Source organism: Sinocyclocheilus anshuiensis, unplaced genomic scaffold (genome assembly GCF_001515605.1).
Source record: "Sinocyclocheilus anshuiensis isolate Anshui unplaced genomic scaffold, SAMN03320099.WGS_v1.1 scaffold702, whole genome shotgun sequence".
Taxonomy (NCBI): Eukaryota; Metazoa; Chordata; class Actinopteri; order Cypriniformes; family Cyprinidae; genus Sinocyclocheilus; species Sinocyclocheilus anshuiensis.
Window position 1 is genome coordinate 374506 of NW_015548184.1, and position 25967 is coordinate 400472.

The 25967-nt window shown below is 36.5% G+C and overlaps 2 protein-coding genes across 4 annotated transcripts; both read right to left on the minus strand.

Moving 5' to 3' along the window:
- Positions 1–6950: 6950 nt before the first annotated feature.
- Positions 6951–17203, minus strand: slc45a4b (solute carrier family 45 member 4b). Of its 3 annotated transcripts, none has more exons than XM_016507928.1 (8): positions 17132–17203; positions 14364–14969; positions 12344–12532; positions 11999–12178; positions 10459–11549; positions 9190–9289; positions 8594–8805; positions 6951–8170 (listed from the first exon to the last, which is right to left on the minus strand). In XM_016507928.1, the coding sequence occupies exons 2-8, from the start codon at positions 14632–14634 to the stop codon at positions 7808–7810; spliced, it is 2406 nt and encodes an 801-aa protein (XP_016363414.1). In that variant the 5' UTR covers positions 14635–14969; positions 17132–17203; the 3' UTR covers positions 6951–7807. The 3 variants fall into 3 exon arrangements, with proteins under 3 accessions (XP_016363414.1, XP_016363415.1, XP_016363413.1); XM_016507929.1 differs by lacking the exon at positions 17132–17203 and adding an exon at positions 17013–17102; XM_016507927.1 differs by lacking the exon at positions 17132–17203 and adding an exon at positions 16069–16246.
- Positions 17204–18651: 1448 nt separating this feature from the next.
- gpr20 (G protein-coupled receptor 20) lies at positions 18652–22990 on the minus strand. The gene is made up of 2 exons (XM_016507871.1): positions 22755–22990; positions 18652–20120 (listed from the first exon to the last, which is right to left on the minus strand). The coding sequence occupies exons 1-2, from the start codon at positions 22760–22762 to the stop codon at positions 19025–19027; spliced, it is 1104 nt and encodes a 367-aa protein (XP_016363357.1). The 5' UTR covers positions 22763–22990; the 3' UTR covers positions 18652–19024.
- Positions 22991–25967: the final 2977 nt, after the last annotated feature.

Here is a 25967-nt window from a genome sequence, read left to right on the forward strand (position 1 = left end):
TTTAAACATTCTTCGAAACATTTGGGATAATGTAAGTACACAAGTCAGCAAAATATATAATACTGTTCTAGTGGTTTTTGGATATTTTAATAAAAAAATCTTATATATTGTGCCTTTAAATGCTTTAAAATCTCTTGAATGTTTAAATTGGCAAGGCTTAAAAACAAGTGCAAATGATAAGCTTTCGTGGTGACACGCAGCAGTGGCAAGTACTAACTATAAGATTTATAAATGACATTTGGCCTAATGTGTATATGTTCAATTAACACATACATTGTGCACTTAGCATACAATTTAACAGTCGACTGAACATGAACATGCAGTCAATTCTGTACTCGATAAAATAATATGCAGTCATTTCTGTACTCAATAAAATCAATACTTTTAATACATTTTATATAAAGAAAACATTATGATGACAATATTTGCAGTGTTTTGTTGTGCAGATTCTGAAGACCAAAATGAACATCATTCCCATAATGTACTTGTTATGTAACTGAAATCTAACTAAATTCCCATTTCAACACATATTTCTCTTAGTGCATTTAAAAATGTCTAAACATGATCATGGACCAGCAGCCAGCATCACCATTTGACCAGTATGTGGTGTCTAAATTCCTGAAGATCAGGCCAGGGGTCCTGGGGGTAATGCTAACTGTCCCACTTTGATGATTTGTTTCCTGTACAATATTAATTTTGGGGTAATGTGGAAACGTTCACCATCTTGTTTTATATTTTACAGGGTTTGGAAATATTATTAGGCATAGCAGTGTTCACCTTAATCTGGAAAGGATTATTTTACATTCTGGGCATCTAGCCTATCATTGTAAGTCTTTTATTTCAGTATCAGAGCAATATTGTGCATTAAGCAAATATTTAATAATATATTTTCCTCACTGCAGTCAGTTTTAATTGGATCTTTGACAGTGTTAGCTGGACACAAACGTATACCATACGATGGGTTTGCCTGAATCTTTTTAAGTGTTTTAAATTTCATTTTATTTAAATGAAGAGTAATAATATCAGAATAAAATATATATTTTTTTTGATTTGCCTAAAGAATCTTTCTCATTTCAGATCAGAGCCTCACAATCTCTAAACTATCTCAATGCCATAACACTTTCTCCATCCCATTTCATGGGTTTGCTAATGATGTACGTATAGACTTCCTGCTTGAAATACAGTACATGAGATCTGCAAAAATCACTTACTCCAGAAGTTCATTTGCATTTATGTTGGTAGGTATTAAATGCATCAGTATCCAATTAATATTAATCTCTCCTTTATACTGTTTATATCACCTATGTGAAATTTATCACAATTTCTTCAATACAAATAATTAAACTAATGCAAAAATGTGTTTAGTTCATAATCCTCCTGCCTCTAATATTCACCCAGGGTGTGACTCACATTTTATTGATGGTCTGTCATGCTCTGGTGGTCTTCTTCTCTTTTTTTACATAAAACATTATCAAAATGGTCTCTGCCAGCTCATTTAAATGTTTGGTATTTCATGACATTTTATCAAGAGCAACTGCAAAGAACATTAAAAACAAAGAGATATATTTTGCCTACTGTACAGGTTAGACAGCCCAGACTCAGACTCAGAAACATTCTCAACATAAGTTTCACTGCTTTGTACCTAAATCACAACATGAAACAGAAAGAGAAGACAAAAATGGCAAGACCTAAGATGAGCAGCATCGAGGTAAAGCAATCAATTAATACAGTGCTTATTTTCCTCAGATTGTAGAACAGATCTGCTGCTAATCTGAATAGACTGGAAATTGAGATGAAGATTACTATATATTTTGTGGAATATAAAATGAATTTAGCAGTATCACATGATCGTGCTAATTTTTTTGCAAATCTAATGTCATCATTGCACCCAAACTAAAGCCTTAATTCTAGCCTGTTCTGTGAATTGTATTAAAAATTACAACCAAATAAATGAACAATTTAGTTAATCCACAATGCTTCATTGCATTCTCACATCACCTAAGAATGAAAGTAAACAGTGACACTTGGTTCCTGGCAAACCTTCGTCTGACAGGAATGAGAATGTAAAAAATGCATTGCATTAACAGATTGTATTTTCACATGTCTATCACAGTGTTTAAAGATGGCTGGATGTCACCTAAAAGGGAAGTCTGAATTTCTGGAGGTCAGGCCAAAGTGTTTGGGGGTAATACAAAATTGTTCCACCTTGAGGACTTCTCTAAGTTTTCAATATTGATATTATCTGGGTGAATATATAAACAAAGACAACTTATCCTTTTCTCTGACAGGGTTTATTGGGGATCTTTTTATCATTGTGGGGTGGCTTGTTTTATCTTGTCTTGTGCTTTGTAAGTATTTCTTCCTTTTCTCATCAGGAAAACACTGTGGTGATTCTGAAATACTGAAAAATATTATTTTCATTCCCTTTAGTCAGTTTTAACTGGAGCAGTAACCATCTTAACTGAACGTATATAAATCATGTGTCTGGTCAGTCATCTTAGTCAATATTTTTTTCATTTTGTCTATTTGAATAACAGTAATAGAGTAAAATACATAAACCGCATAAACCATTTATGTGGGGGAAACTTTCTTCAAAGCAGATTCTTCTTATTTTAGGTCAGAACCTCACAAATACTGAACTTTTTCAATGCCATACTGAACTCTATTTCTTTTTTTCATTCATACTGCTGAATGCAAGGTCAGTCATATAGCGATTCCATGCTTTAACATTTGTATTCATGTTGCATAACATCAGTATGGTCAACTTGCAGTTGGTTTCACCTAATTATGCCATTCAAAACTAAACTGTCCTTCATTATGTTTATATTAACCATGTGCATATTCTGACAATTTCTTCAGCCTCTCTGGGCTGCGATGGCCCTTGTGGCCTGTGATATTCTGATCTGCATCCTCTCTGCAACTGTCGCTTCGACTGCCAACTATAGATGTTGTGACTGCTGCAGATCATCAGAAACAATTTATCCAGAGGTTTAAAACATTTCCATCTCAGCAAGCTGAAAGGATGAAATGTGTTCACATGGATCATGTGAAACAAATGTGCCATATTGGTTCTAATCTCTGTCTTGGTCCTTTAGCAAAGAGTAGCTCGCCAGCAGGACGACGTTTGGTTTTATGACAGAAACAGACCTAGTGTGATTGTACAAAGTACTGTGATTGTGCCTGACTCTGCTACACTGTCAACAGTTTACAGTTCAGTCCGATGTGTACTTCCATCAGAACACAACACGGTCCAGCCAGACTGACCTATTTTGAGGAGCTTGAAGAAATTAGGGTTTGTGAACAAATTTCCTGATATAATGATGTTTGTCATTAGAAAATGATCTTTAAACTCAACTGATCATCTAAAACAGGGAATTGTGTGTTATTGCAAGATGAACAATATTCATAGGCTTCTATATCTTCTTTTCCAGACCTGAGGACTGAAGGACCAATGATGATTGAGATGTTAGCCAAAAGATGAAGAAGATTACATCACACTTCAAACTGCCATTAAGTTAACGGCACAATAGTGTTAGCTCAAGGATCAGCTCTTGGTGGCATTGAACAGTCATCCAGTTTCCAGCTCAGATCTTTAACCACTGGACTACAGCACATTTGACAGATGTTTTTTATCCAGAGCTTTTTCACGATTATATAGCTCTGGTTTTGGGTGTTTTTCTCAGAGTCTCAGTCATATTAGAGCAACTCTGTGATTTCCGTTACAGCCTGGCTCTGTCTGCTTTAACATATATCAATGAATGATGAATATACGATTTGATCTTTAAGACTTCTTGAAAGGGTATTTTAAAAAGGTAGAGTGTCTTGTGTTAATCTTGATGACAATATTTATAATGAACTCAACACACTTTGATTCAGAGTAACTGAGCTAACACTTTCTATAAATGTAAATGAGAATAAAATGTTAATTACTGTTGCTCATCATGTTTAAAGGGATAGTTCACCCAAAAATGAAAATTTGATGTTTATCTGCTTACCCCCAGGGCATCCAAGATGTAGGTGACTTTGTTTCTTCAGTAGAACACAAATTATGATTTTTAAGTCCAGCCGTTGCAGTCTATCAGTCGTATAATGCATGGCAATGGTAACAAAATCTATGAGAGTAAAAAAAACATGCACAGACAAATCCAAATTAAACCCTGCGGCTCGTGACGACACATTGATGTCCTAAGACACGAAACGATCGGTTTGTGTGAGTAACCAAACAGTATTTATATAATTTTTTACCTCTAATACAACACTATGTACAACTTCCTTGAGCGCGCGCACGGCATCCGGTGCGTGAGGTGTGTACGCGCTCTGGCGTAATTTACGTTAATGGGTGTGTTGATATCCAGCCGAAGAGCAATCAACCATAACTTCAGGCGAGCAGGCTCAGAAGTTGGGAATACGTGGAAAGTCACCACTCCCGAATGAGTTCGCACGAGAGAACGTAATCTTTTAGTTTTAAGTCGTTTTGAACAATCCGGATAAGCGCAAGTAAGTACCATTTTGATTAGCCGTCGTACCTTCAATGACTGTGCACTGTGTAAACAATGTGTGACGTATACGCGCGAGAGATCACTTCCGGCGCTTGCGTAAACTATGCCAGAGCGCGTACACACCTCACGCACCGGATGCCTGCGCGCGCCCAAAGACAGTTGGACATAGTGGTGTATCAGAGGTAAAAAATTATATAAATACTGTTCGGTTTCTCACACAAACCGATCGTTTCGTGTCTTAGGACATCAATGTGTCGTCACGAGCCGCAGGGTTTAATTTGGATTTGTCTGTGCATGTTTTTTTTACTCTCATAGATTTTTTTACCATTGCCATGCATTATACGACTGATAGACTGCAACGGCTGGAATTAAAAATCATAATTTGTGTTTTAATGAAGAAACAAAGTCACCTACATCTTGGATGCCCTGGGGGTAAGCAGATAAACATCAAATTTTCATTTTTGGGTGAACTATCCCTTTAAGGGACAGTATTTCATAAAATAAAAATGTGCAGGTGTGCAGTATCCATGTTCTCCAGCAGAGGGCGTAAGGGGAGGCAAATAAACAGCAATGTGCACGGCCTTGTTTTTGATTTCGTGTTTCGTTACAATATTATAAAGTTCGGAAACATGCTGATCTGCTTACATCGCTTCGGTGATCATCCTTCCGCCACTCCAATTTCATCGTTGTTTATTCCGATATCTTCAGTTATTAAAATAGTCCATGGGGTACGACTACAAGCAACCTTTGACGTTTCTGTTGTCAGAAAACGGGATGAATATGAAATCGTGAAATAGTGACGCGGCCCATTAAGACTAGCCTACATAACCAGCTCTCCCTTCTAAGATGTTATTATGTACAAAAATCCTGATTTATAATTGAGCCGCCGTCTGAAATCAAATAGCCTACACATAAGATAAAGCTGAAAGCGGTGCTCCGCTGCAAAATCTGTCCGAACAGCTGAATCCCTGACAGTACTCAAAAAACAACCGAAAACTAATATCTTTCGAGTATTTTGGGATAGTTCACCCAAAAATGAAAGCTCTCACCATTTACTCACCCTCAAGTTGTTCAATTTGTATTTTTTCCATACTATGGAAATCAGTGGATACCGTGAACTGTTGCCAACATTCTTCAAAATATCTTCTGGTGTAGGCTAAGTTACAACAGATGAAAGAAACTCATAGGCTACAGATTAGAAACAAAATGATGGCAGAATTTTAATTTTCGAACTATCCCTTTAACTGTATCCTGCTTAATATATTTACAAAAGCGTCTACTCTAAATGAATTAATGTTAATGTAAAAGGAGCATAAATCCTGTGTTTCGTTGTGAGAAATATTAGATTTTATTTGACAAACTATTATCTAACATAAAATAAAGCTAGCAAGAAAAATAGCTTTAAACACATCAGATGTCCATAGTATATACTGCCAGCATCCCACAAAAACATCTCGTAAAGAAGAAGAAGAAAAAAAACACGTTTGGCGCCCTGAATAGCATTTTATGAAGGTTAAGCATCTCTTTTCACTGACTAATTGCTGAAATAATAGTAATATTTTTTTTTAAATCTATTTTTACCCTATTCTTGAAAAGTGCCAATATGCCTACATTTTGTAAGAATTCACTCTGTACAACTGATTTCCCATGGAAATTATTTTGTAAAACATTGCAGAAATCGTTCAATGTAACTTCACGGTAATAATTAAGTGTTTTTAAGATAATTTTTCTTTAAATACTGTTCGTGCATCTATTTATGTATCACCCAGTATCTCATTATGTACTCGCGCCATCTAGTGGCCACTAGATGGTCACCACATTGTGTGCGTACGGATAGTCAACAACCATAATACAATTCATTTCGGATTCAACCACATTGTGCTACAGTCCAAAACAAACAAGCATTCACACGGGGAAAAGTGTAAAACTTTCTCTTTATCGAAACTGAACACAAATTCAAAATAAACACCTGGAACCATTATAAACTTTCAATTTGGTTCAAACACTAAAAAAGTCACAACAGTACCACATACACAACAAATGATACAAAAAAAAAAGGTGTTCACCTTGTTTATGAAAAGCACACACACACACACACACACAAAGAAAAACATCCTGTTTGATAAAATAGGATACAAAGCCAGCCTACTGACCTCTGTACAGAAGTCACACTTCCAGCAATGTTTATAATCTACATTTATGAGCATACGAAGCCATAGCTTAGTTAGTCCACTTAGTCAGTGGGGTTCTGTGACTTAAGTATTAAAGGAAATTTTTGGCCTGTCTTCTTGAAAAAGAAACGAGCTCAAAAACGTGTGTATATAAACTACACAACAGTACTGGAACAGTAGGTAACACTTTACTTGAAGGGGTGTGCATAAGACTGACATGGCACCTTCATAATCATGACATGACACATGTCATGAATATGAAGGAGGTTTTATGCATGTTCAGTCTTATGCACACCCCTTCAAGTAAAGTGTAACCGAACAGTATTATGAATTTTGGTGTGAAAAATACTGAAAAAAAATATTGGAGTGTCATCACTTAAGATGGAGGCTGAAACCAAGTAAAAATTGCCATGACAGCTAAACAAACTTCATTTCACACACCAATCACTGCTGTACAGCAAAGCCATTTCCTTACTCAGTGTCTCAGCTCTCCGTGTTCTTCATACCTCAAAATAGTGTACCTAAGAAAATCAAGTTTATGAACTAAAGGCAACTCTCAAAAACAATGTCTTGCTCAAAATCTAGAATTATTTGGCATTGTGCATAGTTAGAGTCTAAACAGAAGTGAGCATTTTGTGCTCAGAAGCAGCAGCCGTTCAGCTTTCCCCTGAGTGTTTCTTATGATATGAGGCTGAGGAGGGGAATACAATGATAATCAGACACACTTTAACACTGATAAAATATCGGTCTAAAAAATTCAAACTTACATCTAGTATTTAAATGTTGATTTGTAAAGTGAAATGATAACGTGTGGAAAAAAATCTTAGAATGTGAAAGGTTTTCAAATGTAGTGACGTAAACCTGGTTATATAAAAAAAATTTAAACTAAAAACTGAAACACTTCTGTGTAGACAACGCAAATTTTGGGAACAAATAATAAATAGCTTGAGAAATAATCTCAGAAATCACATATTTGACTCAAATAGGTTTGTCTCTGTACCATATCCACAGATTTACATTCCGCATATGTGAAAGTGTATGAATGGTAGACAATGTCCCTCTTGTTCTTTCGTCTTAACTTGCTTGTGCATTCTGGGATTTGTACTTAAATAGCTCAAGTATTTTACGTTCTAACACTCAAACTGAGGATTCAACCTCTGGCTTGCTGGAACTGTTCCTTGGTATTTGCTTGAGTTTCTCTGTGCTGTTACTGGAGGCAGCCTCTGATTTAACAGAGCTTGGGCCTGGCTCATCTTCATCGTCATCATCATCTTCATCATCAAGTGTATCAGGGTAGATGACGAGGAAAGCCGCAGCAAGAAAACCAAGAAAGGATCCTCCCGCCGCTACCATGGGGATCACTCTAACCGTACCAACGGCGTCTACGACTGCGCCGAGCGCCGATGCCACCAAGATCTGAGAGATGTACACCTGACACGTCAGGATGGCGCAGTCGATGCCAAAGCCTCGCCGTGAGTTTCCAGGGCTGTGATGAATGTACTATGACAATGTAAAAGAAAGATGAAAGAAGCTGATTGAGAGCACTGCTGCTGTGAGGAAAACGGCTGTCACAAATCAAGTGCTACTGGCAGTGAAGATGAATTCTGGAAGAGCTTATATTACAGATCTCTATCATACACACTACCATTCAAAAGGTCAAGGAGATTTTTTAATACTTTAATTTAGGAAGGACACTTTAAATTGATCAAAAGAATAAATGACATTAAAATGACATTACATGCATTATTTCACAATATTACTGTTTTTACTGTACTTTTGATCAAACAGTTGCTGCCTCGGTGAGTATAAGTGACTAAAAATCATTAATAATTAAATTGTAATAATTCTGAACTTTTGAATGGTAGTTTGAATTATTGGTAACATCATACATTTGGTTACACAAGTTAATAAAATGATACAGACCTCTTTGATTTCATGGTACTGTCCCAGCAGAGCATAAGGGCAGTATGACATGCTCATAGAGATGATTCCCATGGTGCTTATCATCACCATAGCTACATATACATTTGGAAAGATGAACATGATGGCTGTGCCCACAGCGTAGCCTAGAGTCCCCAACATATAGATGATTTTAATGCTTAGGTCGTAGTTGTTTAAGATCCTTTGGAGCACATCTGTGAAAAAAAGTTGGTTTGAATAATACTCAAAATGGACACTGACATAGAAATTGTATACAAAAAGGTTCACATAAAATAAAATATTACATAAAATGTGTAACAAATTAACATTTTTTTAATTTAAAAGAATTACAACAATTTTAATCTTAAATTGCAGGTAAATATAAAACTAAGAAAACAACATTCTGAAGGAAATGACAGATATAAAACATAAATGTTTAGAACGATCACACCCGAAAAAATCTGCTTGTTCCATAATGTGGTCATGTGAGTGTCTAAATACAGAACTGAAACCTGATCACACCACTGGACGAAACAAAAATGTAATCCTCATCATTAGCCATGTTCTATCCAAATACAACACAAAAACATATCACACACCTGAGCAGAGCGCAGCTGTAGCCGCATAGATCACAAGGCCCCAGCAGCCCATCTGCACACCTTTACTGTAGTTCTGCAGGGTGGTGGAGTTAGCAGCAGCCTGGTTTTGAAAAACCAGTAGGATTATCAAGAATAATCAGTACTACATATAGTAAAATAGAGCCTGTATCATATCGACACTCCATATTAGAAAAGTAAATGGCATGTAATGTAGACTAAAAGTAACGCCTTGCTGGTTTAATAATTTGGTAATGTAGTAAAGACATCGTGAAAACAGTCCTTGTGACACCAGTGGTTTAACCATAATTTTCCGAAGCTACGAGAATACTTTTTGTGCGCAAAGAAAATAAAAAGAATGTCTTTATTCAACAATTCTTCTCTTTTGTAATGTCACATGGACTATTTTAACGATGTCCTTACTATGTTTCTGAGTATGGAAACATTTCAGTTACATTGCTCTCTATAGAGGGTCAGAAAGCTCTCGGATTTCATCAAAAATTGCTTAATTTGTGTTACGGGTTTGGAAAGACATGTAATTAATGACAGAATTTTCATTTTTGGGTGACCTATCCCTTTAAATGAACAGTTTTTATTTTATATTTCAATTGACCATTCACAAAGACCAGCCCTCCTTAATTACTGTTGCCATCCCCGACAAACAATGCCACTCTCACACTACACATAGACACACGTTCTCACACAGTGAAAAATACATCGCAGAGCAAAGAGGAAACTGACAACACACCGACAGAAAAGACAGAGCAGGTTACTTCTGGTATGAAACAAGGTCTCAGGACTCTCAGCTTTTAAATTGTGTAATTTTTAAAGAAATTCAAGCCACAATTACCGTTTTGTGGCTTTTCAATGTGTCGTGACAGATCACTGTATTGCCTCAGTTCAAACACATTCTGACGACTTGTTCTACCCTGTCAGATTTCGCTACCTCCCATTAAAACAGATGGTAGCATAATTCGGTAGCGAAAAGTGCTACCTATCAGATTTTGCTTCCAGCATGATAGTAATAAGGTGTGAGGCTTTATTAACATGTACACCTACCCCAACCCTAAACCTACCCTTACAGTAGGATAAATACAGTATTGGTAGCATAATCTGATAGGTAGCATTATTTGTCAGAACACTGGCCGTAGCTGTCGGGCAAGATGGCGGATAGCAGCGGCGGCACATAATATCTGCATTCTGATTTTTCAGATCGCCTGTCAATCAAGCTCTTTGGGAACGGTCAATTACAGGACAAGATAAGGAACTCACAGTTGGGTCTCCTTCAAAGATGACCTGGCCCATGAAGTCCGTGTAGAACACAGCTTGTGCGATCATGGAGAACCAGGTGAGCAAGTGACATACACACAAACGCCAGAGCTGGGGTGGCATCTTCAGCATGGACAACCAGAGCAGTTTGACCGTCGTACCGCCATCCCCATCCTCACTCTCTTCATCCTCCTCATTCCTGCGGGATGCGGAAATGCGACTTGGCTGCAATTTCCGCTGTTCATGCCGTCTATCGATTTTGTCAATGTCATTCAGGCTTCGTGAAGATTTGATTGGCCCAGCCATGTTGCCATAGCGCCTTCGCCATTGAAAGCCCACACGTCCGTGATAAGAGAAAGTGAAGGAGGGCTGGCGGTAGAAGGAAGGGGTGCGGCGACGCACTGGGACGCCAGATGGACGTAAACCGACTTTGCCTGGTTGATTGGCAGCATTCGCTGCTCCAGTGATTAGATTTCCAGAAACAGCAAAGCTTCCGTTTCCACAGATATGTTCCCCATTGCTATCGCAATTCTGTAAGTGGTGGTCAGTGCACTGACCTGCATGGCTGGTGTTGCGGCAATCCAATGTTGTTCCATCATCTTGTAGACCCTGGAAGTCCTGGAATAAAGTCGGTTCGATGTCGCACAGAAACTGCCCATCGCGATCCAAGTTCAAGTCTGGGTCAAGCTCTACTGTAGCATCTGGCATGGCTAAAACTGAGTCACTTTTACTCCGTACTAGGTCGATGTTTAGAAAGTCTGTTGAAACATCCCACTCAGAGCGGTCATCCTCATGGGCTGAAAACAGCTCCTCCTCAGGGATCAGTTCTAGTTGAGGTATGAGACGAGTAGATGGAAAGCTGCCATAGAGCTGGACAGGAGGTGGCCTTTCTTCATCATCCTCCTTTAGTTCCCCTGGCTGGTTGGGGTTATATAGATGCTCCTTGATGCTGAAAAGATGAAATGACGCAGAAATGATAAAGATGATGGCAGCAAAGAAAAAGAGGACCTGCTCTTGGGCTTTAAAAGCTCGACCTAGGAAGGTATTGGTCCAGTCCAGCCCTCCTAGCATGTAACCTAAAGCACCTCCCAGCCCTGAAAAACAGGAATTATATCAAATATAAATCACCATCCAGTATAATGTTAAGTGCACTACTGTTTAAAAGTTACAATTTTTATGTTTTTGAATGAAGTCTCTTATGCTCCCCAAGGCTGCACTTACTTGATCAAAAATATAGTAACAACAGAAATGTTATTACAAATTACAATGTACATAAGTGTTTTCTATTTCAGTATCATTTAAAATATAATTTATTCCTGTGATGGCAAAGATGAATATTCAGCAACCATTACTCTAGTGTTCAGTGTCACATGATCGTAAATAGAACATTTTTATTCTGATTAGATCTTTTCTAGCGAACAATTATCTTCTAAAACCTGAGGTTTTTTTTTAAGATTTGAAAAGGTTTCAAGTATGATGCTAAAGAACAGAGTGTCTCTTCCAGTTCAGATCAATTTATCACTCCCAGTCCCAGAATATACACCTGCTGAGAAAGCATGGATATTTAGAGCCATGTCCTGTTCCTCGGTATCAGCCACATCCAGGAGGTAGGCTCTGATTGGTCCATCCAAAGCATCAGCACAGAAGTCTAGAACCACCACACCAACAACGGTCAGCACAATCCCAACCGGTTGATTACTGGGAACATCACCCAGAGACAGACCTGTTTGACACAAAGATTAAAATACTGTAAGGACCAATCATTTAGAAAATGCAAAAATATGTATGTGTAATATAAAATATATAGTCAAGGACCTCCTATTTAAACAATGGTGACTTGTAATGTAATGCATGTTTTAAATATTGTATAAATATCTAAAATGATTACCTATAAGAGATCCATTAAGAAATAAGGCCACTCCTATTAACACTCCAATACACAGTGCCAAAATGAAGGGTCTCCTCCGACCCCATTTCAAAGTGCAACGGTCACTTGCTGAGCCAATCAGAGGAGTGAAAATTAAACCCAAAATAGGGCTGAGGAACCAGGTTAAGCTGTAATACTGCTCCGGGAGACCTGCAAGAAGAAACGGACTGGGATCAATTCAATTCCAAGGTTCAAAGAGATCAAAACTATATTTTTTAATAATCACTTTTTGATAAAATATACCAATATGGCGACTTAAGCAACCCACATCAGCTGAAACAGATAACCAGGTATGTTTCAGCATGTCTGCAGTTCATTAACCTGTCATTTACAACACTGTAAACCTTTCACATAGGAGATCTAAAACTGTGTCATAGTAATGAAGCAATCAAACTGCCTCTGGCAATAAAATTATCAAATGCGATGACTCGGGAGTAAATAAAAAAGTGCATGAGAAAACTGAAAAGAATATTTGGGATTATTCGTTAGTGATGATTCATAGCAAATCGCTTTTAACAGCTAAGGGAATTTTCCATGAGTCTGGCACGCAGAACTCGTGCCAGGACTGATGACATACTAAAACCCAAACACTTGATTACTCAAGTGAAACTTAAATGTCAAACTTCTCCTTTTTTTCAAGAGGTCCAAACATGCAGAAGAACTACAGGTCATGTGTGTAGCGGGATGACACTGAGAATGTGAGAACAGAAAGTGCAGACAACAGACATGTCACATGTCAAATTTTCAGATCAGAACTCTTCAGATTTAAAGATGAACAACTATCCAACCACATTCCAACCTCTGTGGATCAGGTTAAGGTGCAGTATGAAGTAATGAAGTAATCAGCCTGTATTATAAAGCAATAACACTCAGTGTTACAACTCCCAAAGGCCAGAACTTAAAGAGATGGTTGTGTCAATACACAAAGCATTTAATGTATAACAGGAGAGAATTTTATCCTCTATCCTATTTACTCTAAAAACAGACTCTGGTTGATTGTCTATTAAACCACACTTAAAATTGCAATTATTTGACCTATTTTTTTTTATCAAGTAGGCCATTTGAGATTTTAAGGGCCACATATATTTTGCCTAAACATGCACATTAAAGCAACACAAACTGATTGTTTTAGGTTACGATAAGCTAAATTATTTTGGAGGAAATGGCCTTTCAGAGTTTAGTGGATGGATATTTAAGATACATTCAGCCATTAAATCTACTAAAACTGCTTTTGGTATGAGATCAGAAGGCCTTTAGAGAAATTCAAACCTTTTGTTATATTAACCCTGTAGTTTCCTGAGAGAATCTATTGACATTGATCTTATTCAAAATAGACGGAAAACCGAGAGAAAGAGAAATGCGCAGACTCACACATTCTCTACATTCCATGCAAATGCTACCTCGTCCATTTTTGCATGCTACTGTGGAAACAAACATCCCTCCATCTTAATACTATGACACAGAGTTGGCATTGGCACAATAGGGAATCTTTACCAAATCCAAAGGAATGTCCCTGTTCAATGATTATGAATAGAGGCCTTAAGCCTAGGATGAATTTAAAACACTAAATTACCCATTAACCCTCTATTTATAGATAAGTGCGCATGCCTGTTGAGGTAGCATCAGCCTTTTTAATGTTTTATCTACATCTAAAGAATGCTTAAAAGATCAAAATTTTGTCATTATATACAAAATAGTGCAGTAAAATTATAAAAAAACGTTCATCAGCCTAGATATTTTTAAAATGATATTTGTGTGATTATATCTTCTATGGAATACAAAAGCAAATATTTTGAAGAACGAAAGTCAATAGGGTCCAAATCAACATTAGAACCCACTGACATTCAAAAAAGATAAAGAGATAAAGGTTTGAAATGACATGTTACGGGATAAATTAGGACTTTCTGTCTACAGACATATGAAGGAAATTAATTGATTTAAGTTGCCAAAAGGTTTGTTGGGAAAACAGTTGATTACTGACCTAGCTGCAACAGCACAGGAGTGACTAGTGCTGTTTCCATCGCATAGCAGAACTCCCTCCCGAACATGATGGCACCATGCATGACCCATAATCTTTTTGGGATGTGGTTTACAGAATCCTCACTAACCGAGTCCTCTGTCATCTCCACTTCTCTCTCTTTCTCCTTCTCTGCATTCTGTCCACCATTCGAATCCTTTTCTTGTACGACTGCCATTTCCAGCACTGGAACAGACTCCGTGACAGCGTTCTTGGGTGCCATGCTGGCCTGCATATACGAAGCTGGCGTCTGGGGTCTTGATCCTGAAACGTTTCCTGTGGCACTTACCCCTCAAAAGTCCAGACTGTATTCTCCTTAAACTGATCTTTCATAATCCACAGCAGGCTTCTTATTATAAAACACTCGCAGTCAAAAGAAAGGTCATGTTGTTCCATATATTTCAGTGAGAGATCTACCAACCATTGCAATGAATCCTAGTCCATATAGAGCTTTGTTGGTGTAACTCATGAGTCATGTTTTCACGAAAAGAAAGAGGGAAATGGGGGAGGGCATGGAGAGCAGAACAGGTGGATGTTCCTCTCTGTGCTTCCATGGAATTACTTATTAATCTAGATGAGAGGGAGAGAGTGAATGAGAGACGGAGAGAGAGAGAGCGAGAGAGAGAGAGAGAGATCTTGGCATTAACAAGTGATATCCAGAAAGATCAAGGCAGTGGAAAAATGTCAGTGAAAAACAAAACGGGGAAAAAATCCTGGCATTGCTACAGTAAACATAGTTTTAGCAGAAGTCTGATTTATTTCGCATATCTGTAATCCCTGGAGAAAGAAGATAACATTTTAAAGCCTTAACTGAGAAACAATCATTTAAATATAAAAAAGTGCCTATTCCCTACACTTTATCAAATTATACATTATATAGACAAATTATGTAACGTTACATATATTAAAAGAAAACGGAGACATATTTTGGAATTCTTTCAGCCAGTTTTAATTTCAATGTTGTATCTCGCGCAACCTCAATTATCTGTTGGCGCTATAGTATACTATCGTATGGACTTTTTAAAACAAGAAAACAATTTATTTGATACATTGTTGAAATGCAAATCTACAACAAAGTGATTAAGTGTTAAATAAGAGCAATACGTGCCATCTTTTGTCGATATACCATCCCACACGTATACCGGAAAGCTCTCTAGCGGCGTACAGTTGCTATGGTTACGTCCTCAAGCGAACGCGATTGTTTGCAAATTTCTATTTGTCAAACACAAGCTCTAAACTGTTTGAAAACGCCTATAAGCCTATATGCAAAAACATATGCACTTTTAAGCCTACATACCTTCCAGTCATATGGTAAAGGCAGCAACAGTGTGTTCCAAAGGTCGTTTTAAATGAGTTAGAATTACACAATCGCGCTGCTGTAGCACTATAAAATCTCATGCTGTACTAAAGGCATTTACATAAGAGTTTTCCGTAAAAGCTAATCGTGGATGAGCAGCTGATACGATAAAACTAATTTATTCTAAATTATTGTATGCTCAGATATACATTTTTTTTAAATACAAGTACAATTTTAAATATAATTAAACTGAAGCAAATAAGTGAAATAATTTAAACATATTTACATTAGTCAGGCTACTAATTTGGTAACAAGACACGTGGACATCTCCCACATGTAATAATTAAAAACATATCCTAACTCGTCAAGTACCTTCATCTGACGTCAAAATGATCCTTTTAACCCAGAAATATTGTCCCAGATCAAGTGAAGTAGACAGGCATACTCAATAAGTTCTACAGAACAAACTGAAGTGACACATACAGTGACAGAGCCAAACATGTGTCACTAGTTTTACTTGCTGGTTACATGAGACGCCCGTGATATCTGTCCGTCCCCTGTGCACTACACTGATAAGGCTTAGGCTACACCCAGAGGCTTCTGGCAGGTGACGTGACATCCACCCCAGAGCAGCCCAGGCCTGCTGTGACAAGAGTCAGGTGAGCGAACGGACACCTGTGTCAGAGACTGACGTGAAAATGTGACAAGCAGACAAGGGGACAACATATAGGAGGACAAGTCATCTGTTATTAGGGGATGAGGACGTGGCGAAGAGGTGCCTTTCGCTGAATCACGTGCAACAATCTTTTAAGAAGCCTTTGATGGAGCTCAAATCATGCCTAAACATGTACGGCTTCCTGATTGTGATTGGAAGTACGCCTGGAAACCAAACATTAAACCCAACCATTTTCAGTTAACAGCGCGTAAGATGTTAATGTTAGACACATAAACAACCTCCCTGGCTAAAATAAACGTCAATAATAACGTTACCAAATTACCAAAAAAAAACCGTTCCCTGTGATTTTTCCTGGATTCAAAGGATTGCCAGATCGTCAGACTGTTGCATGCAGTCATGTGCCCTGATAGTATTTTGGATACTTCGCATCATACACACGATAATCATGTTACCAACTGTATCACTTGGAAGGGTGAAGTGATCTGACTGGGAATATGAGCGAGCGAGTTGCAATAATTATGCATTTGTGATTTTGCTTAACTTTATATGAATCATCAGTCTGATTAATGCTTATACAGTCTGTTAGCCCGGACTGCTAGCCTGCTAATTAACTTGCTTCTACAGTAAATTTAACTGATACCTTCAGTTCCCGAGCACGACGAGCGGTCCGATTCATAACAGGCATCTTCATTTATGGATAAAGAAAGAATATAAGCATCCACAAGTAAATGGAGAAAGATGTTAAAGAGCCAAATGTACCTGCTCTCAGGTCGCGGATGTACTGCATCTATTGTCTGCTCGTGGTTGCCAGTTGTTACGCTCTACAAATCCCCCTCATCAGCACTCAGTGATGTAATATCGCAATGTCAAAATCTGTGAACTAAAACCTAGAAGCTACGAAGACTTTTAGTCATTACTTACTATTTAACAATGTCATGAAGAGGTAACTGTTGTCTCTTAAAGTGATATTTGATAATAAAATACTATGCAACAAAATAAGGCAAATTGATAATGTCATTTGACAGATTAGATAAGTGTTATTCTAGAGTTTTGATAAAATACTACACTTAGTATTAAACTTCTGCACCAAGTTCAGCCTGAATTGTTTAAGAAACGCTATTCAAACCGTAATTTGTAGATAATTTTATCATGTTTTTCTTCTGAACTTTTCATATAAGGTCTATGTTAAACATTATTAAAAAAAAAAACTGTTTTGTTTACTCATCAAAGTCAATGATTAGGCCTACTCTTATTTGGCCTTAAACTTCAACACTATATGCTTTTGCTGTGTTTTGCCAGTTATTATTTCACATGTCTAGAAACGTCCTAAAAAGCTTTATGACATTATAATTTTTTAAATATAATATATATAATATTTATGTATAGTTTCAGTCAATTACTGCTCTGTAGCAGGGGTTTTCAAACTGGTATCTGGGGCCACAAGAGGATTCTTGGGGGGCTGTGGAAATTTGAGGGGACAACATTGTATTTTGGAACTGTCAACGTTAACTTAAAAATTTATTTTGAACATTTTCTTCTTGTGAAAAGTGTTATGGAAATAAATAGAGAGAAATATGTTTCTCTGCAGGTGTACAAATACTCTTCAAACTTTTGGGAACAGTTTTTTAATAGAAAACAAATATTTGAATTTGTAATAATATTTCACAATATTACTGTTTGGTTATGGATTGTGTTTTTTTTTTTTTTTTAAAAAAACTGTTTTTTAAAAAAAAAACAACAACATAGGATACCATACAAATTACCTCACACAAATTCATAATTTTCTCATACAAAATTCATAAATTAACACTTTGACTAATTGCGGAGTTGAACTAGAAGAGACTGCTTTTATACATCAAGGACACATTAATCAAAAGTGACAATAAAGACATCTAGAATGTTACAAAAGATTTCTATTTCAAATGGGCACCAAATCAGAATATTAGAATGATTTCTGAAGGATCATTTGACACTTTGGTTAGTGAAAATTCAGTTTTGCCATCAATGGAATAAATTACATTTTAAATAGAAAACAAATATTTGAATTTGTACAAATATTTCACAATAATGCCGTTTACTGTATTTTTTTTTACAAATAATTGCACACATGGTGAGCATAAGATACTTCTTTATTTAAATAAATAAAAAAAACCTAACAAATCTTAGCAACCCCAAACTTTGAAATGGTAGTGTACATCTAATTTTACTCTAATTGTCGGTAGAAAAAAGATACAGTAGATACAAAGACAATATATTGTTTTAATAATTTGTTTTGGCTTCAGTACAGTAACAGTATAATAATATAGCAATAATATAGGCCTAAGTCGTCATGCGTCTTCATACGCACACTACATACAGACGTATATAGATACATCTGCCTCTAAGAGGGCATCATTGTTTTTGAAAACCCCTGCTCTAAAGCACTGCAAGCTTAAAAATGCTATGGCACATTATGGTGGCATTGCTGCATAGTTGTAATAGTTACAAATGAAACATAACAGTGTCACATTTGAAATGAAATCTCTACATCAAAGTATTTACAGTACACATCGAAACAAAGTCACAAATGTGCATTTATGTCACTGATTTTGCGTTAGTATGACATGGTAATGGCAACCATCTGAATACTCTACATGGCACATGTGGGCTCCCTCATGCGGGTTGGCTTCCCTGCTGGACGTGGCTCATGCTTATCCTTATACTATTGGCTATAGCAATCACTGTGCCCGAAGCCTTCGAGCTCTTCTGCACGCTGATAATGTCTCCGCTCGTCTGCTCTCTTTCCATCTTCCTGAAAAATCTCTTCATGGTAGACTGAAAGTTAGTGGTGACAAAACAGTAGACCACAGGATCCAAGCAGCTGTTCAGGCTGCTGAGGGTGACGGTCACATGGTACACAATCACATGATGAGGCAAATCAGGATGGAAGTAAAACAGAACTTGACGGACGTGAAACGGCGTGAAGCAGATGGTGAAGATCACCAGAACGGTGGACAGCAGCTGTACGGCTTTCATGCGTCTGTCGCGGCTCTGCTGCATGAGGCCCGGGCTGGAAAGGGCGCACATGACTCGAATAGTAAACGCTACGATGATCACCATTGGTAGGAAGAACTCAAAAACTGTCAGTGCGAAGAGTTTGGAAAGGCAGCAGCCTGAGTGCTTGAAGGCTGTCGTGAGAAGCGAGTAGGTCACGATGATGGCGAACAGCCAAATGCAGACGCACACCGCTTTGGCCACACCTGGGTTCCTCCACTTCCGTGAAGCCTCCGCCTGAACGATAGCCAGGTAGCGATCCACGCAGATGCTGGTGAGGAAGAGGATGCTACAGTACATGTTGACGAAGTAGCTGAATATGTGCATGTAGGAACAGATGAGGCATTTTCCTCCACTGTAGTACAATATGATACGAGTGGGAAGAGAGAGGTTAACCAACAGGTCCGTCACCACCAGGTTAATGGTGTAGATGACTGACGTGGTCTTCAGCTTGGTCCTGAAGCAGAAGACATACAAAGCCAGGCTGTTAAGGGTCATCCCTACCATAAAGATAAGGGCGTTGATGACCACCAGAGCGATCCACAGGCTGTAAAAGTCATTATACAGACCCTCATCCAAGTGGGCCAGTCTGTGTAAATAAGGTTCACGGTATGGTGGAGAAGTATTGGTTGTTAGGGGAGGATTTGATGTTGATGTGAGGTTCAGATTCAGTGAACCCTCCGTAAGGGTCATCTCTGTGGTTTGAGGGCTGGATCTGCACAAAAACCAAAGAGAGACAACAATTTGCAATAACAGTTTTTTTGTGAAGCCATTTATTTGTATATTCAAAAAAGATCTAGATTGCATATCAAATTTCAATCCATTTGGATTACGCAGTTTTGACATAGACTATTAAACTTAATATGATGCATATTTGTAAGTCATATATAAATGAAACATGCAAGACTTCTTGCACTTTTATTATTATTAACTATTGGAATTGATTTGATTTAATTTAAATACTCATTTATTCAAATTGCATAAATCTGTTAATTGTGAAAACAATTCCGCTGATTCAGTTAAAAAGTATGAAAAATATATAGTTAGCTGTGGAACAAGCAATAGTCAATTAATTAAAATGTATGAGACTGAAAAAAATTGGATTTTTGAGGCTAAATGGATATTGTGTGTTTAAAACACATTCATAAATTTGTTTCATTTACGTATGACTTAAAAGATATGCTATCATAATGGTTTGTAATCCAAATTGAAGGAAATGTAAATATATGTAATTCAAATACATAAATCCTATAGAATTGGAATTTGAAAATAATTTGTAGATTATTTTTACATTTATTATTCTAGTTTAATTTCTAATGTATTTATTTTATTTTATATTATTATTATTTTTTTTATCCTGAATAATTCATAAATTAATTGAAATAAAACATTCGACAAATAAATAAAAAAGTTAAGGTACAATAGTAGCCTCTGACGAAGAGGTGTCTACAGTCTGGCACAGTTCAGATGGTGTTCAGAACGAGATGTGTTTATAATTAAGACTAATGGGAAGAATTTGTTTGGATACCAAGATTCGTGGGAATAGACGTGTATCCCTCTACTACGCAAATGAATTCTGAGCAGCGGCTGAAGGCATCAGACTTTTGGCTCTTTCATGTGTTTATTTACTCAGGCCTCTGCTCAATTTACATCTTAATTGAAAAGACAGAACAATATACAATATTTATTGACCAAAATAAAGTTGTTTAGACATCAGAGACGAAACTCCACAGAATTACTTTAAATATTTGAACAACGTCAAGCACTGTGGCTTGATTAAAATTAAGCTACACTCCTCCGAAATAAATAATGTTAAACTAATTTTGTTCATTTTTGGCAGTTTCACACTGACAGTAAGAAATCTACCTGAAGCTATACAAAAAAGGCAGAAGACTGACAAACTCATGAGTTGTTTGGGAGAGAGGTGCTGAGGAATAGAACCTCCTATCCTCATCAAAAACCTGACTCTCAGATATAAAGAGGGAATGTCATTCTCCAAAACTAATGGCCCTCTTATGAGAGACAGTGATGCATTAATGCTGTCCAAATAAATATCTCTGTGTGAGTCGCCACCACAGCTTTTGATGTAGGCTAAGTTCTTTGGCTCGAGGATCATCCCCAAAATACTGCTTTGTAACAGGCACTGACAAAAATCACAAGATTTGGGAAAATCTAAGTGAAAATCTATAATATAATAGCATATATATATATATATATATATAAATGTGTGTGTGTTAAATTTTTATCTAGTAAGATTTTTTATTTAGATTTTTAGTTTTTTAATGGACTCTCTTATGCTCATCAAGGCTGTATTTATTTGATAAAAAAATACAGAAAATCAGTAATATTGTGAAATTTCTAATATTGGTTACCTATTTTAATATACTTTAAAATATAATTTATTTCTGTGACGCAACGCTAAGTTTTCATCAGCCATTACTCCAGTCTTCAGTGTCACATGATCCTTCAGAATTCATTCTAATATTCTGATTTATCATCAGATTTGAAACTATTGTGCTGCTTTTTTTTTTTTGGAACCTTTGATACTTTTTTTCTTTGATGAATTAAAAAGGTTAAAAAAGAACAGCATTTATTCAAAATAGAAATATTTTCTAACAATATAATAACGTTACTATTCCTTTTTATCCATTTAACCCATCTTTGCTGAATAAAAGTATTAATTTCTTTAAAAAAAGAAAGAAAAAATTTATTGAATAAACACTGTTCTTTTTAACTTTTTATTTATCAAAGACTCCTGAAAAAAAGTATCACCGGTCCCAAAAAAGTATTAAGCAGCCCAACTGTTTCCGACTTTGATTATAAATCAGCATATTAGAATGATTTCTGAAGGATCATGTCACACTGAAGACTGAAGTAATGATGCTAAAAATTCAGCTTTGCTTCACAAGAATAAATTATATTTTAAAGTATATTAAAACAGAAAACTGTTATTTTAATGGCATTGTACACACACACACACACACACACACAAACTGTGGGATCAGTAAGATTTTTTATGTTTTTTAATGGAGTACTGATGCTGAAAATTCAGCTTTGCTTCACAAGAATAAATTATATTTTAAAGTATATTAAAACAGAAAACTGTTATTTTAATGGCATTGTACACACACACACACACACACACACAAACTGTATATAACTGTATACTGTATATGTATATAAATAACTGTTGATATATTATTTTAATCATTTAAAAGAACTTCCAAAATACAAAATATTCAAGGACGGCATGACAAACAATAGCCATGAAAATTGAGTATCATTAAGAGCACAACAATAATCTGCATCATCACACAATAATCACACACAGCAAAATGTCATTGCTTACCTGCACATGCAGACGGATGAGAATTTGGATCTGGAGTGTGAAACAGAAGCGCTCTGTTCTGTTCAAAGGCCACTGCTCTGACACTCAAATTAGAGCCTAAAACACTTAAAGATAACAAAATCTTAAAGAAACTTAAATGATGAAAATCCAATCCCCTGTGCTACAAACATGTTGAACATCTTCACCTTGAAGAGACAAAAAGAAGATAGTCTCTCCACCTTGTCTATGTTGCATGTCTCTTTTTCTGTCTCTCTCTGTCTGTTTCACTCTTTTGTTGTTTCCTTCCCTCCCTTCATCCTCTCGCTCACAGGAAGTTTGAGTTTGTTTGGATAAACCCTGACATTACAAACACTGGATTCTGGGATATGATACTTTTCATACAGTGATTGTTTTCTCTGTGGTTTACTAAAATAAAATTCAACATATGCTTTAAATGCAATCGCAATGTTAAGATTATTTGAAAGAAAATTTAGTCTTAATCCGTATAACAGCACTTGGGGCCTGGAAAAAACACAATAAATGCTAAAAGTTATAATGCATAATTATTAGTTGTCAATAAAATGTTCCTTTATGAAGTCCTTCATAAAGATTTTTAAAGGTGTCAGAATGCCAGCAAGACAGATAAAATAAATGACAGGATGTATTAATACTGCTGGACGTGTCGACACTTTTTCCACATTTCCTGTCTGGAAACTCATCCATCACCATCTGCCAAGGCTCTGTCCTGATGTTTCCGAAATTCTGAAAAACCAAATATATGAAGTTAGGTTCAAATGTGACTGAGAGTGATTTTAAATCACCGAAACTGTGTGCTGTCCTTTATCTCAATACTGTTTAACAGCATTGGGAGTATGTGAATCATATTTGTATATGTGGCATTTACAGAATGCCCATAAACTCTTGAAATTCATGCACGTTATTCAATAGGAATCTGAGTCCTGCTTATAACTAAATAACTGTGTTCAGCTGTCAGCCATTAAACATTGGTTTACAGCAAGATTTTGTTTTAAAAATCAAAATTCTAACTTAAAAATAAACAAAAACAGACATTTCTATTGCTCCAGACAAATACCGTTACCTCTAACCTTTCCATATCCTGTTGTGGTTCCATAAGCATCTAGAACAGAAGAGATCTTATTAAGTGTTTTTGTAAGGTCATTGTTAGGTGAATGGGTTAGAATTAGATCAAGACTGAAGCTCCATGCATCAATCCCAGACCAACAGGAGGTCACAGTGATATAATACAGAGATTGGAACACATTCCCATCCGGGTTTATGTCTGTCCAGACTATGGGGATCAGAACGGGGCTAGTTGTCACAAGGCCTGCATATATCTCTGTTGCTAAAATGTTTTTTTGAGAAAAATGTTATACAAACATTTTTGTATTGTAAAAACATTTATTAAACATAAAAAACACTTATTTCAAAATGTTGTTGCATGATTAAAATTTGATTAATTTATATTATTGCAGAATTAGTTGGCTAAAATTTTGTTATATTTGTGTTTGTTACCTTTTACGTTATTTTATTTCAAGCTCGTTTCATACATTTGATTATTATTTTACTGCTTACATTTTGCTGAAAAAAAATCTTTGGCTGTTCAATGGCAAGTTCCATTGTGACAACTTACCTCATATAATGTTACAACAATTTGGTGGTAAATGGTAAATAAAAGAAGAACCCATTGGATCTTATTTTTCACTGAAAAAAGGGGGAAAAGGGTTTTCACTGAAATGGATAATAAGGTTTCCACCGAAATAGAAAACACTGAAGACATCTTGAGTGATGTTTCAAGAGAAATTCGTTTTCATGACTACAGCATAGGCCTACACCACACCTTTAAATATAATAGCCCCTTTATACATAATAGGCACTGAATGGGTCCAAAAACAGATATGCACTCTTATTAAAGGATAAGTGTCAGGACCCAGTGTCTGGTTACATGATTATAGAAAGATAAAAGATTGTGGGTGGTTTAAAACTATAGGCCTACTTTATTTTTAACCACCGTTTTGTCTGTCAGAATTACACTGGGAGTGAACGGCTTGAATACAAGCCAATTATCTGCTTAGTGCTGAAATAGCCTATACCATAAAACATATAGCTGAACACTGGGTACCTGTTTCAGAGTGGAAAAACGTCATCTCCTCCCTGTTGGGTAATACATCAATGTCATATGTCTCTGTTTCTTTTCTGGTGCAGTTACAGCAGAAGTGACAGTGCAGTCAGTGCCCTGCAAATGACCCGCACACTCCTCAAGTCATCTTAACAAAGACGAGAATAAGACATGAACACTCCAACAAGCAATCATTACGTATAATATTATTTTAACAAACATTTATTACATTGTATTGGTATACTGTATATATGTAATTTGTAATTCTGTGATGACAAATCTGAATTTTCAGCAGCATTATTCCAGCCTTCAGGATGATTCTTCAGAAATCATTTTCTATTAATGTTTATTAATATTATCAATTTTGAAAACTGCTTAATATTTGTGCTGCTAGGCCTATTTTTGTGAAAACTGATTTGATGAATAGAAATGTCAAAATAACAATGTTTGAAATAAGAATCAATTTGTAACATTATAAATGTCTTTACTGTCACTTTTTTCTGATTTAATCCGTCCTGGCTGAATAAAAATATTAATTTCTTTTTAAAAAACTGACTGACCCCCAACTTTTTAAGGGTATAGCCTACCTGCATTAGCTAAGCTTATTATATAGGCTAGTAAATTTTATCCCAAAGTGGGGATGTTTTAAACTTGATATTAGCTGTTTAACTAAATAAACAGTGACATATACAGCATTGATTTTCTGCGCCGTAATCATTCTTCGGCTGTTCCAATCTTTTCTATGTATGGCAATGTATACTAAACAGATCGCAGCACGGCGAAGCACTATCAGCCTATTAGATAGCACGAGTTCCTGAAGTGCGTCTGTGCCACTGCGGCAAACACGATAGGATGCTCATACAATATGACCCGTGGCTATTATAAGACTCATCTCTAAAGCCATTTATCACAAACTTGCACTGATTGTGAGGATCTGGCACCCTCATCATGCGAGGACAAATTGCCCTGGAAGGGCCTGATCTGTGAAAAACAACACACTGCGAGATTACAATGCATCCGGTTCTCCCTAGTGAATACAATTACGCTTGATAAATGCCTCCACAAAAACAAAGAACGGTTCCACAGTTGCATCGTTT